Source organism: Danio rerio, chromosome 14 (genome assembly GCF_052040795.2).
Source record: "Danio rerio strain M-AB ecotype USA chromosome 14, GRCz13ab, whole genome shotgun sequence".
Taxonomy (NCBI): Eukaryota; Metazoa; Chordata; class Actinopteri; order Cypriniformes; family Danionidae; genus Danio; species Danio rerio.
The window spans coordinates 45,565,114-45,577,500 of NC_141034.1; the positions used below are offsets into that span (position 1 = coordinate 45,565,114).

General features: G+C 39.0%; 1 protein-coding gene and 1 long non-coding RNA gene across 4 annotated transcripts; both read right to left on the reverse strand.

The window, feature by feature from the left end:
- Positions 1 to 359: 359 nt before the first annotated feature.
- On the reverse strand, positions 360 to 1,252 carry LOC141377588 (uncharacterized). Its single transcript, XR_015508062.1, has 2 exons — positions 1,215 to 1,252; positions 360 to 542 (listed from the first exon to the last, which is right to left on the reverse strand). It is a non-coding gene; the product is annotated as an uncharacterized LOC141377588 (long non-coding RNA).
- A 1,948-nt stretch (positions 1,253 to 3,200) lies between these two features.
- tmem35a (transmembrane protein 35A) lies at positions 3,201 to 11,686 on the reverse strand. 3 transcript variants are annotated; one of them, XR_015506925.1, is made up of 3 exons: positions 11,438 to 11,581; positions 4,717 to 6,805; positions 3,201 to 3,636 (listed from the first exon to the last, which is right to left on the reverse strand). XR_015506925.1 is itself a non-coding variant. In XM_087280897.1 (2 exons), the coding sequence occupies exon 2, from the start codon at positions 6,845 to 6,847 to the stop codon at positions 6,443 to 6,445; it is 405 nt and encodes a 134-aa protein (XP_087137023.1). In that variant the 5' UTR covers positions 6,848 to 8,845; positions 11,316 to 11,581; the 3' UTR covers positions 3,201 to 6,442.
- Positions 11,687 to 12,387: the final 701 nt, after the last annotated feature.

Below are 12,387 nucleotides of genomic sequence, written 5' to 3' on the forward strand. Positions count from 1 at the left end.
TGTAGTCAACCTTAATCCTACTGTAGGTTGCCATAAAAAAACACCCATTCTTGTCTTAGGACATTTTATTAAGCACATTTTAAAATAACAGTAAGTACATGACATCTTAAATATATAGTATAATTTGCTGGTTTTAATCATACAGAATAATATTAAATATAATTATGAAACAACCATAACATAACCCTTATGTCTTAGGACATCATTGATTAACTTATTACCTACACCAAATGTTGACTAATGAAGGTACATTTATAACAACCATTTATTTGTTAGACTACTGTATTGTTGCATACAAATGCATTCAACAGACTTACATGACAGTGCATTGCTGTAAAGGACAAAACACGAGACAGGTGTTTAGAAAGAGTATAGTTTATTTAGTTTGACATGCAAACAAGACAAACTTTCAGAAAACAACCCGGAAACATTATAACGCGCGCGCTCGTGAATATAACCCACGGTTGTCTCAACTCAAAGACATCCAAAGCATCTCAACCCAACTGTTGTCTTCAATAGTCCTTCTTTGCTCAACAGCTTAGCTGAAAAACAAAGCAAAACATTACAACAGTCAGACAAAGAGCAAAGAGCTTAGAATCACCAAGAGGCGACACTCTACAATTTGGGAAACAACAACGCGCTTTTTGAATAAATTAAATAAAAACAAAGCAGCTGCTGTCCACCGCGACAGCAATGAGATCCAATGGACGGCCGATCGCTTTCACTTCAAAATGGCAGAATCCGGGGCTGTTGCTCTTGGTCATTCTAAGCTCTTTGCATAAAGTTAATTCATAACAGTTACCATGGTGTCTATTTCAAACTATAGTAAACTAAAGTTTGAAACTATAGTTTAAAATAGACGATGAGTGGGCCTCGCTACTCCCACCCACCATAACCCTCGCAGCGAGGTCCCACTACCGGCCCCCCGTGTTTCCCTGAGGGTCCTCGGGGGTTGTTTGTTCCCTGCCTAGGGCTCAAAGGCCGCCTCGCCCCAGGGAGTGCACGAGAAGACCGGGCGCCAGGCCGTGCCAGTATTCACTGGATGTTGCTCGGCGGCACATTTCGAGCAACAAACACGTAATATTCCTTGCGATGTTACGTTTATGTACGTAAACCACAAGGAACTACAGCACAGACGGGCCCGAGTGAAGCTTCACGAAGCGGACTTCGTGAGATTGGCGTGGCTCCACTCGTACCGTTGGTATTGAACTTACCTTGGTCAAGTTCAAACAGCAACACCGAGCGAACTGACAACGCTGACAGAGAGCACACGAGCTTTATAGGAATGCAGATGCAAATTTTTACAAGGCACGTCACTGCTATCTCGTTGTCATGGCGAGCGCTGAAGAGGGCTCACCTGATTGGAGCACACAGACCCAGGAATCTGCGTCACGGCGAGTTGCCGTCTGCCACACACAAAAATATATTCAATATATTCAATATATATATTTTTACATTTTTGGTGCTGTGTAATATTCTGGGATGCAGTAGAATATGGAGATAGATTTATATAATTGGGTATATGGCGAGCTAGTGTTGTTCCCATATACTTATAAACTTCCGGTGACCGGTTATTGTGAGTTTTTTTCCATTTTATACGGTTCCTTTTACAGCATTCATGTTGTTATATAATTAAAATACATTCAATTAAATAAACTTTGGCATTCATTTAGTTGTTCAAGCGTAAAACGAGACAAAAGGCCTTTTACTCGCACTCGCCCGTTAGAATCGGCAGGATAGCGCAGACGCTCCTTTGGGGTAAAATAAATGCTCATATTATAAAGACATGGCGGGGAAAATGTAATTTAATGCAGTGCTTCTAGTACAATCTGAGACCCACTTCATATCGGATATCACTCAGCTAGTAGGGATCGCTGATTTTTAAAGAAAACAGACCTTATAAACGTGCAGATTTTTCCTTTGGCATACAGTTCGCCGGAAGCGCTTAACCCAGGTTACTGCAAATTAAAAGTCCTATTAGCATGCTTCGGCATAAACCCTAAAATCCCAGAATGTCTTTCGAAAAAGAGTACGGGTTTAACCCCGGCATCCTGGCCAACACTGCATTTAAAATGCTTTCTTAGTGTAAATCATTTAAACTTGTTTAATTTGCTGGAATTCTATTTATGTAACCCTCTTTGTCTCTTTGTTCATATTATATCTTTGTAATGTTCCTTCTTGCATTAAAAAAAATGAAAAAGTAGATGAGAAGATTCCCTCCCCCTATGTGTAAAGTGCTTTGAGTGCCAAGAAAAGCGCTATAGAAATGTAAGGAATTATTATTGTTATTATAAAGCACTGTTCATCATGATATAGCCATTCTCATAATTCAATTGCTATGTCATATATTTTAAAATATTTAAATGTGTGTTCTGAAGGTTGGAACGACGGGGGTGTTAATAATTAATGACAGAAAGAATATTCAGTTTGAATGAACAATTCTTTATAAAAACTGGGGAGGGCACAAACTCTTTCTGAGAGGGCAATGCCCTCCTTTGCTTATTTTAAAGATGTCATAAAAGTGAGCAAGCCATGAAAAATCACAAGTTATGTTTTTAATTCTGTAATCCAAAATCACTGGTAAACTGCATAGAGGTTTTAATGACAACATCTGCATGCACAAACATGAGCCGTTCTGTGAAAACAATCAACGCGCAATTCAGTTTAAATGAGCATTCTGGTGAAATAACACGTCAGTTTCATGTTCTGCATCTTTACTCAAAAGAAGCAGCATATATTTTATTAAACACCCAGACATATGAGAGGTTTCTTCATCTTAACCTACAATCTCCTTTCAACGGTGTACATTTAGTATCACTTTCAGATACACCCAATTCAATCGAATATTTCATTAGTAAACCAAAACATGAAGTTTTTCAAATTAGGAAAACGCCTATTGGAACAGAACAGAGGAACAAATTGATTTAAGGACAATACACTACATCAGGGTTGTCCAAACTCAGTCCTGGAGGGCCGGTGTCCTGCATATTTTAGTTCCAACCCCAATTAAACACACAAGAACCAGCTAAGCAAGTTCTTGTACACTAGAAACTTCCAGGCAGGTGTGTTAAAGAAAATTTAAGCTAAACTATGCAGAAAACCAGCCCAGGACTGAGTTTAGCCCCCCCTGCACTACATGAAAAAGACACAATTTTAGTACTGAAATGAATCTTATAAGGAGAAAGAAACCATCAGAAGACTCCAAGGATAAGACTTTTATTGGACTGCGCATTTCAAGTCAAAATAGAAAATCAAAATTGATCCAATAGAGACAAAACTTCTGAAATGGTATAATCAAATGTTAAAGGCAACATACAGGAGGATAAATAATATGCAAAACTCGCTTCTTAACAAACTGACTCATGGGACAAGTACGATAATTCTTAAATTGATATAAAACAAATGTAAACAGAACCACTTTCGTGTAGTACTCATTAACAGTTGCTCAAAAAGTAATAAAACATCCGTTTCAGTAGACTGCATCACAGTATTTTCTTAAAAGTTGCATTTGGGATTTCATTTAAAGGGATGGTTCACCAAAAAATGAACATATTCTCACTGTATACTGCTTTCAAACCTTTATGAGTTTCTTTATTCTGTTGAACACAAAGAAATATTTTGAAGAATGCTGAAAACCTGTAACCATTGACTTAAAAGAGTAGGAAAAACAAATACTATGGAAGTCAATGGTTACAGGTTTCCAACATTTTCAATAATATCCAGCTCACACCCACACATTTTAGCACACACAATCCAGGACAAACGAGCTAGGCAGGGGCAAACCATATTTGGCTACGACAAATGTTAATGTTATTAACATCTTCTCGGACCACTTCATCCGTATATTTTTATTAATTACTTTTCTTTTCAGCTTATTCTCTTTATCAATTAGGGGTTACCACAGCGGAATGAACCGCCAACTCATCCAGCATATGTTATTACACAGCGGATGCCCTTCCAGCCGCAAATATTTTTATATATAAATATAGTTAATAAATAGTGCACACAATAGAGAATAGTATATACCATACATGTCAAACCTCCCGTATTTTACAGTTTTATCCCGCTATCATTCCATAAAGGTATTTTCCCGTATTTCTCCCGTATTTTCAGTCTGAAGGGAGGCAATATACATTAAAGAGTCGATCCTCCCTGTACGTAACCCATACCGCCAAACCACCATGGGACGCCCCTTGCTCTTAAATGTGAATCTGTTCTTGGCTTTTGTTTTATTTAGGCATGAAAACACTTTAAAATAAATATAAAAACAGCGTGATTCCCTTCCTTTGTGTTAAAAGTGCTGTCGTCCTTCTATGTAATTCTCAAAACAGTCATATGGTGCGTGACTGTCAGACACGTTCCATAGTGATAAATATCCGCTGATTCCCAAACGGATTCTGTACACGCGATTTGAAGCGGAGCAATAGTCTGGGTACATGTTTGAACAGACATATACACATAATTAATAATAATAACAACATCTAAACATGTATTTTCACATCCCAATGTTGACAGGTATGGTGTATGCTGCTTCACAAATATGGCAATTGAGACAGGCAAATGGGAAACGTCGATCGTCATTCAATATAATAGATTGAACAGTTTTCTATCAGTCATCATAGATCAGTGTTTCTCAACCACGATCCTGGAGGACCACCAGCTCTGCACATTTTCCACATCTTCGTAACCAAACACTGAAAGCAGAGACTGAAAGACCTGTAATATGTGTGACAGACAAAGGAGACATCCAAAGCATGCAGTGCTGGTGGGCCTCGAGGAATGTGGTTGAGAAACAGTCACAGACGATCATTATTTAGAGTCAGTATAGCAGATACTCGTTTGCTGGCTTTGCTGAAACATTTTTCAGAGATATATAAACCATCTAAATTGGACAGGTTTAATTTACATAATGGATTTATTATAATGAAATAAATAATAGCAAGCTAATATGTATAATACATCTTTACATGTTATAAATCATTGTACATTTAATAAATGTATAACACTATAAGGTTTTACTCCAGCCATTGAATAGTATTTATTTGCCTAATCAAATAATAGTCAATACTGTTTTAATTAGTTTTACTTGCATAGTACCAAATCCACACAGATGTTAAAATGATCGTAACTATATAATAATGAAATAAGACTGAAATGGGAAACCCTAAACCACAGGTGTCAAACTCAGTTCCAAAAGGGCCGCAGCTCTGCACAGTTTAGTTCCAACCCTAATTAAACACACCTGATCAAACTAATTGAGTCCTTCAGGCTTGTTTGAAACCTACAGGTAAGTGTGTTGGAGCAGGGTTGGAACTAGACTGTGCAGGGCTTCGGCCCTCCAGGAATTGAGTTTGACACCCCTGCAGCTGTTCACAGTCATGGGTGGTCTCGATCGCCATATTTGTGAAATACAGTAGGTGGCGATAATGCTCTCAAGTAGTAAAGCCGCCTTTCCACTGCACATGACATTCGGACTCGACTGTTGGATTACGCCCTCTTGTGGCAGTCGCACAGAATTTTCAGTTTTGTCGTGCACCATGGGAGAGAAGCTGATACTCCTGGTGTCTGAAATAAAGGAGTGCAAAAGCAATTAAGAGCTTTTATTCTCTGTGCGTTTGCCATTGTTGAATGAATGAATGAATACTAGAAACTCATGGAGAGCTAAGCATTGTGGAATGTGGAAACAACATAAACAATAGTATGTTTTATTACTAATTAACAAATAGAAATGTTTTTTTAATATAGACTTTTTTTCTGATTAAAAAAAATACAAATAAAAAAACTGGCGCGCATGGACCTGCTCAAATTGGATCCGGATTTTCCGCATATGGAGATGATCAGAACTCCACATAGCTCCCGGACTACTCTCCAATAGATTGAATGACTTCCAGTCTGTCACTTGTCGTTTGTTGTGTGCAGCGGAAAGGCGGCTTTAGTCGTCGATAGACAAGAATAAATAGACTGATCCTTTATTATTCACACATGGTTCGTCTCTGCCTAAATTGTGTGTACTGAAACGTGTGTGGGTCTGCAGCTGGATACATCTCAAACTTTTTAAAAGTATATTCTTTTGTGTTTAACAAAAAGAAAGTAAACAATGACTAAAGTTTCAGTTTTTGGTGAAATATCCCTTTAATAAGGGCATAAATAATAATAATAATAAATACAGGCAGCAGGGAATAACAGTAGTTTAATCTTTCGCTGCAAACCTGCAGCCAAAACAGTTGCCTCAATGGTGACTGTCCGTATTGAATTTTGAGATTTACAATTGGAACATGAGGTAAGGATAACATGAGAACTGATTCGTTTTTTCTGGCTTCCGATATGTAGCTCTGGGGCATGAATCACCTTTTGGGACTACTGTCGTTTTTTTATTTCTTCCTCCCTCTTCACCTTCTCTACCATCAGAGAAACGTGGATCTCCTGCGCAGAAACGATGAAGCTACGAAACTTTGACTTTGTTCTTTTCCTGGGCGTTGATCTGCTCTTCTCGTCTCTCCTCTCGCTCAGGACGATCCTCAGCCTGCCGTGCGATGAGCAGTCGACACGTCAGCAAAATCCCGAAAACCAGAGCGTGGGCGTAGCGTTTTAGAGGATCCCCGACCAGCTGGTGGAAGAAAAGCACGGCCAGCATGACCAGCAGCAGAATAAAGTTGGCCACGTCTTTGGGTCTCCCCGGCACGAGGGTCAGAACTATTCCACATCCCACCTCAAGAGTACCAATGATCTTGCGTAGAAGCACTGAAGAAACGCCCATCTTTTTCAGCGCCGGAAGAGCCTTGGCGTAACTCTTGTATCCTCTTTTCTGAAAGCAGATCAGAAATATAGTTTTCAAAATCTGAAACATGGGCAGAAAAAAATGATCTAATCAACTGTTGTGATTGAAACTCAGGGTGCTTTCACACCTGTGAATCGATTCAGTTGTTCCGAAACAGAGATTACAATTGTTACATTGTTGCTCTTTGCTCTTGTTGCGGTTCACTTTCACACTGCAAAGTTTCTAATCAGGCCAAAAGAGCTAAAACAAGTCATGCGCGAGTAAACTCTCCTTACATTGGTCTGAGTGCCAGGGTTTATTTGGCAGAGTCCTACTCAGCTGCCAGAGGAGGTGGTGGTTTGGTGGTGTTTGAAAAGGTGCGCTCAACGTGTCTGAAAAGTGAGGGCCGATTCGGTGTGAGAAGGGTGCGCGCTGATGCCTATTTGAGGACCGGGAGGGAGACGCGAGATTACCGGGAGATCATCACTTGTTTACGGGCATCCGGAGACTCGCGAAACTTCCCGCCCTACTCATAATTCTCTCTTCATATAGCCGTATGTCTATTACATATCCATAAAACACTGAAATAACCGCGCTCGGATCGGATCGCTTTCTCACTGCAATCGATCTGCTCCAGAGTTTGTTTCAATCGAGCCGAGACCACCTCATTCAAGCGATCTCGGAGCGATTGATTTGGCGTAGATCCGAGAGCAATTGGTGGTTTCACATATGCCAAGTGAACTGCGCAACCGGGCAAACGACACAGGTTCCGAAACAAAAGTGTAGCTGTGAAAGCACCCTCAGGCTATAGAGCTCTGGAACATGTCATAAGCAAGGCAATGCATTCTGGGTGTTTAGGTCAAGGGAACCTGATTCCCATTGATCTCTATTGATTTTTTTTGTATCATATATTTACACTCATCAATAATAAACTGTAAGTGCTGGTACTACAGGTAATGAAGAGAATCATCTATGGAGATGTTTTCTTGCAGCAGCTCATTAATGGCCTGTTAGTTGCGGATAAACTTGTTCGTTTACTTGATCGGCCCCCTCTGTGTCTGTGTTCTGCTTCTCCTGTTACACTTCACCGCTGGATACCGAATGTTATTTAATGCATATTATAAGCTTCTCAGACACACAAAGAGCGTTTATAAAGGTAAATACACGTCAGACCATTTAATTCTGAGTGTTTGTAAGATGTTTTTCAAAAGATATTACTATAAAACTAGTTGTTTGTCTGGTGTGATTTGCATCTGTTTACATTGAACGCTTCTGCATTAGTCCTAAAACATGGCCGACCACAACTCGCGGTGACGTAGACGTTCCCGAGCTTTTCAATAGAATTGTATTTGCGCTTGTTTCAGAACAGTTGCCTATGAGAGAAATGACAACAGAAATAATAAACAGCAGACAATTGTTAAAGTAGTTGCTCTACAAACTAGGATTGTCACAATACTAGGGTTGGTACCTTTGTAACCAGTATGTACTGGACCGAATCAGCATATGAATTTTGGTGCCTAATTTGGTGGGGGGAGGGGGGTTAAGTTGGAATCAATTAAAAGGTGAGGAATGGACTGTCTCTGAAAGCTTGTGGCATTATCTGGCACCTTCAGTAAGTGTATTTTACATGGACACCAATACTCTGATTTTAATATGATTAAGACAATACTCTGATCAAGAGTCTGCCACGCAAACAGTGATTTTTGATTGTCTTAAAGGACAACAGACACAAACTGCAGAGGAAACTTTTAAAGGCTGGTGACGCAATGACGTTACTGGATCTGTGCTATAACATGTAACTGGGAATCATGAATGTAACATTTAAAAAGCAGCTCATGTAAACACCTGAATCATATAATTGTCTCATTCAGATTAAGGCATATCATTAGATCACTGATGTCCATGTTAAAGTAGTCACAAGCCCCAAACCCAAAAAAAGGTGTTCCCTGATTTTGATGAGAGCCTTTCCACAGGTCAGTAGTAAGCTAATGTAATGTTAACAGCATAATGCAAATCTTGCATTCATGCTAACAAACAAATCATCAAAAGAAATATTTTAATGCAATTCAAATATATCAAATATAGCCCCTTTCACACAGTGATACCGGTAAATATCCGGAAAATTTCGCCAGAACGAATTTACCGGTATTTTCAAAAAGGACCTGTTCACACATACAGACCTTTCCGGAAAATTGCCTGTGTGTGAAAATCTGTATGTGTGAAAGGGGCTTATGAATTGATGTTTACTTTAAACTTACTATAAATATAGATATATGTTGTTCAATTATAATAGCCCCTTTCACACATACAGACCTTTCCTGTAGGTTGTATGTGTGAACAGGTCCTTTTTGAAAATACCGGTAAATTCGTTCTGGCTATTTTCCGGAAAGAGAAGTTGTAACATTACCGGCAATTTGCCGGAATGCTGCGCTGTGTGAATGCAGAAGGAAGATTGCCGTAATAAGCGCGTGCACGTCTAGAACGTGCTGACGTGAGACACCTGCTTTAGCCAATCACAACAGTCAGACGCATTTACATCCGCGCGGTTTGTGAGAATAAAAGCCTTTGAATATTTTTCCAGACACATTTAGCTGCTAGAAGTTAGTCAGATCACGTTTATATGTTCTTCTTAATGTCAACTGTGTAAATAATCATTGATGAGATGCTTATGATAAGCCGTTGTTTGTTTACCTTCAAGCTTTGCGTGTGCCTGTGAAACAGCCTGTGAGCGCCTGCACACGCACATATTATGAACATCTCGACATGCGAAAGTGATCCTACAAAAGTTGTTCACAATATTGATCATCCACAGAGTTTGTAATTTAGTCACATGTTTACAAATACAAGCGCAGCCGTTTAAAGCTCATTTGTGGTGAATGATGTCAGAATTTACCGGTATTTTGGAATGGATGTGTGAATGCTCTTTTCCGGAAAATTTCCGTAACGTCCTCGCCTTTGTGAACAGCAGTTTTTTTAATTTACCGGTAAAGTCGTTCCGGAAATTTTCCGGATATTTACCGGTATCACTGTGTGAAAGGGGCTGATGATTAAAATATATATTTTTGACAAATAATTTTGTGGCTAAAATGTATTAGTTCATGTCCCGGTTTTGGCACCGGTAACGTTTTAAAAGTATCGATTTTTATGATTTTGAAATAATTGAACATACACTATCTACTGTCTGATTATGTATTCAATATCAACATTATACAACTGAAATTAATCTGCGCCGTCCACGCTCATCACTACAATCAAACCAGTCATAAAGACTGCGATACGCATCGCAAAAAAAAGTTACGTCAAATGTATTCTGCTGTAATTCACACCCTGACAAACATCATTATATACAGGGTTTCTGCAGGTTTCACAGAGTTACATTTAAGACTTTTTAAGACATTTTTAAGACCATTATGAATGAAATTTTAGACACATAAAGGGTTAAAGATGTAAAAGATTTTATTTGCCCTATCAAACAAATACTAGATTTTAATACATTTAATAAAACAATAATACAGCAATATTTTAGATTTTATTTCTTAGCAAAATATTTTAAATATAGTGTAAAACAAGCAAGCTTTACTTGAATCCACACACTTTTTCTCTAAACATAATAGGTTTAAAAACTATAATATCTACTCAGAGCAATCTGTCCAGGTCGGTGTCCTCAGCAGTAAATACACGGAGCACTTTTAAACAAATGTTATTGCAAGGAAAATAATTAAACCATTCTGATAAACAAAAAACTACCTTTTAAATAAAAAGTTAAAGTTTTATTGAGATGGATTGTTGGTGATTGTATGTGTTTTGGCCAGATTGGGTACCTTTACATGAACAAAGGAAAATTAACCCCTTCAGACCTGAATTATGTTCCAAATTTCAGAAAAATGGGATGTCATGTGATATCCATTGTAATGGACGCAGGGTCTCAGGGGTTAAGACCTGTTTAAAATAGTTTTAAGACCTACAACACAATATTTCAGTAAATTTAAGATTTTTTAAGGCCTAAAAATTGGATGTTGAGATTTAAGACTTGTTAAGACCCCGCAGAAACCCTGTATATATAACACAGAATAATCAAACATTTCATCACGACTAATTTTAATGCTCACATTGAGCTAGCTGCACTGCTGTGAAATGTGCTGTAAATTATTCCGAAATTACAATATTTAATCGCGTCCATGACATCATCACAGCAGCCGCTGCACCTGCAGATGGAAGACAGAATTTTCTAGAAACTAACGCGTCGCCATTGCTTAATCATGAGCTCCATTGAGCTGAACGATATCAGAAATTTCCATCACACGTCACAGGCCCGAGTCCACTTGTTCTGTTCAACATGAAGATGATGCGCATTGTGATGTCATAATTGACCTATTTATGCCGTAATGAAACAACGTTGCGATTAATACACGGTTCAACTGCTCTAACGACATTCAACCATCTTACATAAGCAATCTAATTTAACGTACAAATATTTTTATATACTCTTAGCTATATTAAATCAACTGCGGTTTGATTCATATTCAGATTGATAGCCAATACAAATAAAAAAAATCACATTTATCACACAAACATAAATTGTATAGCCAGAAAAACGCATTACATTTACACACAGTCCAAAACAAAGCCGTTGGAGCTTTGTTTGTGCATTATGGTGCTGTAAAAACGACGATCCCTTACCATCTCACTGTAGGCGTCTTTGCTTAATCTTGGGGTGAGTTTAATCGTGCCCATGAACACAAAAAAGAGCCCCAGTGCAAAGGAGAGGGCGACAATGGTGACTGTTCGCGGCGAGGCCATTTTCGGTGAGGTCTCCTTCCGATTGGCATCCGTTGTCCCGCTCCAGCTTTTCGTCTTCACTGTCCTGCTGAAGATGCTGAAGGGGGAAGGGCTCCCATACAGGCAAAAAATGGCTGCATGTCATCCCGCTGCAGTGAGGATAATCACCGCTAGAGGCGCTGCGGCTGACCGATCAGTAGACTGACACTGCAGTCGAAGAGCAGTGCTGCTTCTCCTACACTAGAGAGCATCAGCAGACTGTCAAGCCTCATATGAAATTTCAATTAATTTTTTTATTATTTCCTCAGTGATGTTAAACAGAGCAAGATTTTTTTTACAGAATGTTTCCTTATTTCTGTTTTAAATGTTTTCTCTTCAGGTGAAAGACTAGTTTGGCTGGAATAAAAGCTTTTGAATGGAATAAATGTTTTAAATAATAAACACATATTTATTCATTTTCTTTTCAGCTTAGTTCTTTTATTAATCCGGGGTCACCACAGCTGAATGAACCACCAACTTATCCAGCATATGTTTTACGCAGCAGTTGCACTTCCAGCTGCAACCCATCACTGGTGAACACCCATACACTCCCATTCACACACATTTGGCCAATTTAGATTACCCAATTCACCTGTACCACATGTCTTTGGACTTGTGGGGGACACCGGAGCACCCGGAGGAAACCAACACGAACACGGGGAGAGCAACTGACCCAGCCGAGACTCAAACCAGCGACCTTCTTGCTGTTAGGCGACAGCACAACCTACTGGGCCACTGTAGCCCAATAAACAAATAAGAAAAAAAAAGTTAAGAACAGTGTACTGTTCAAATTTACCCTTTCATCATGTTAG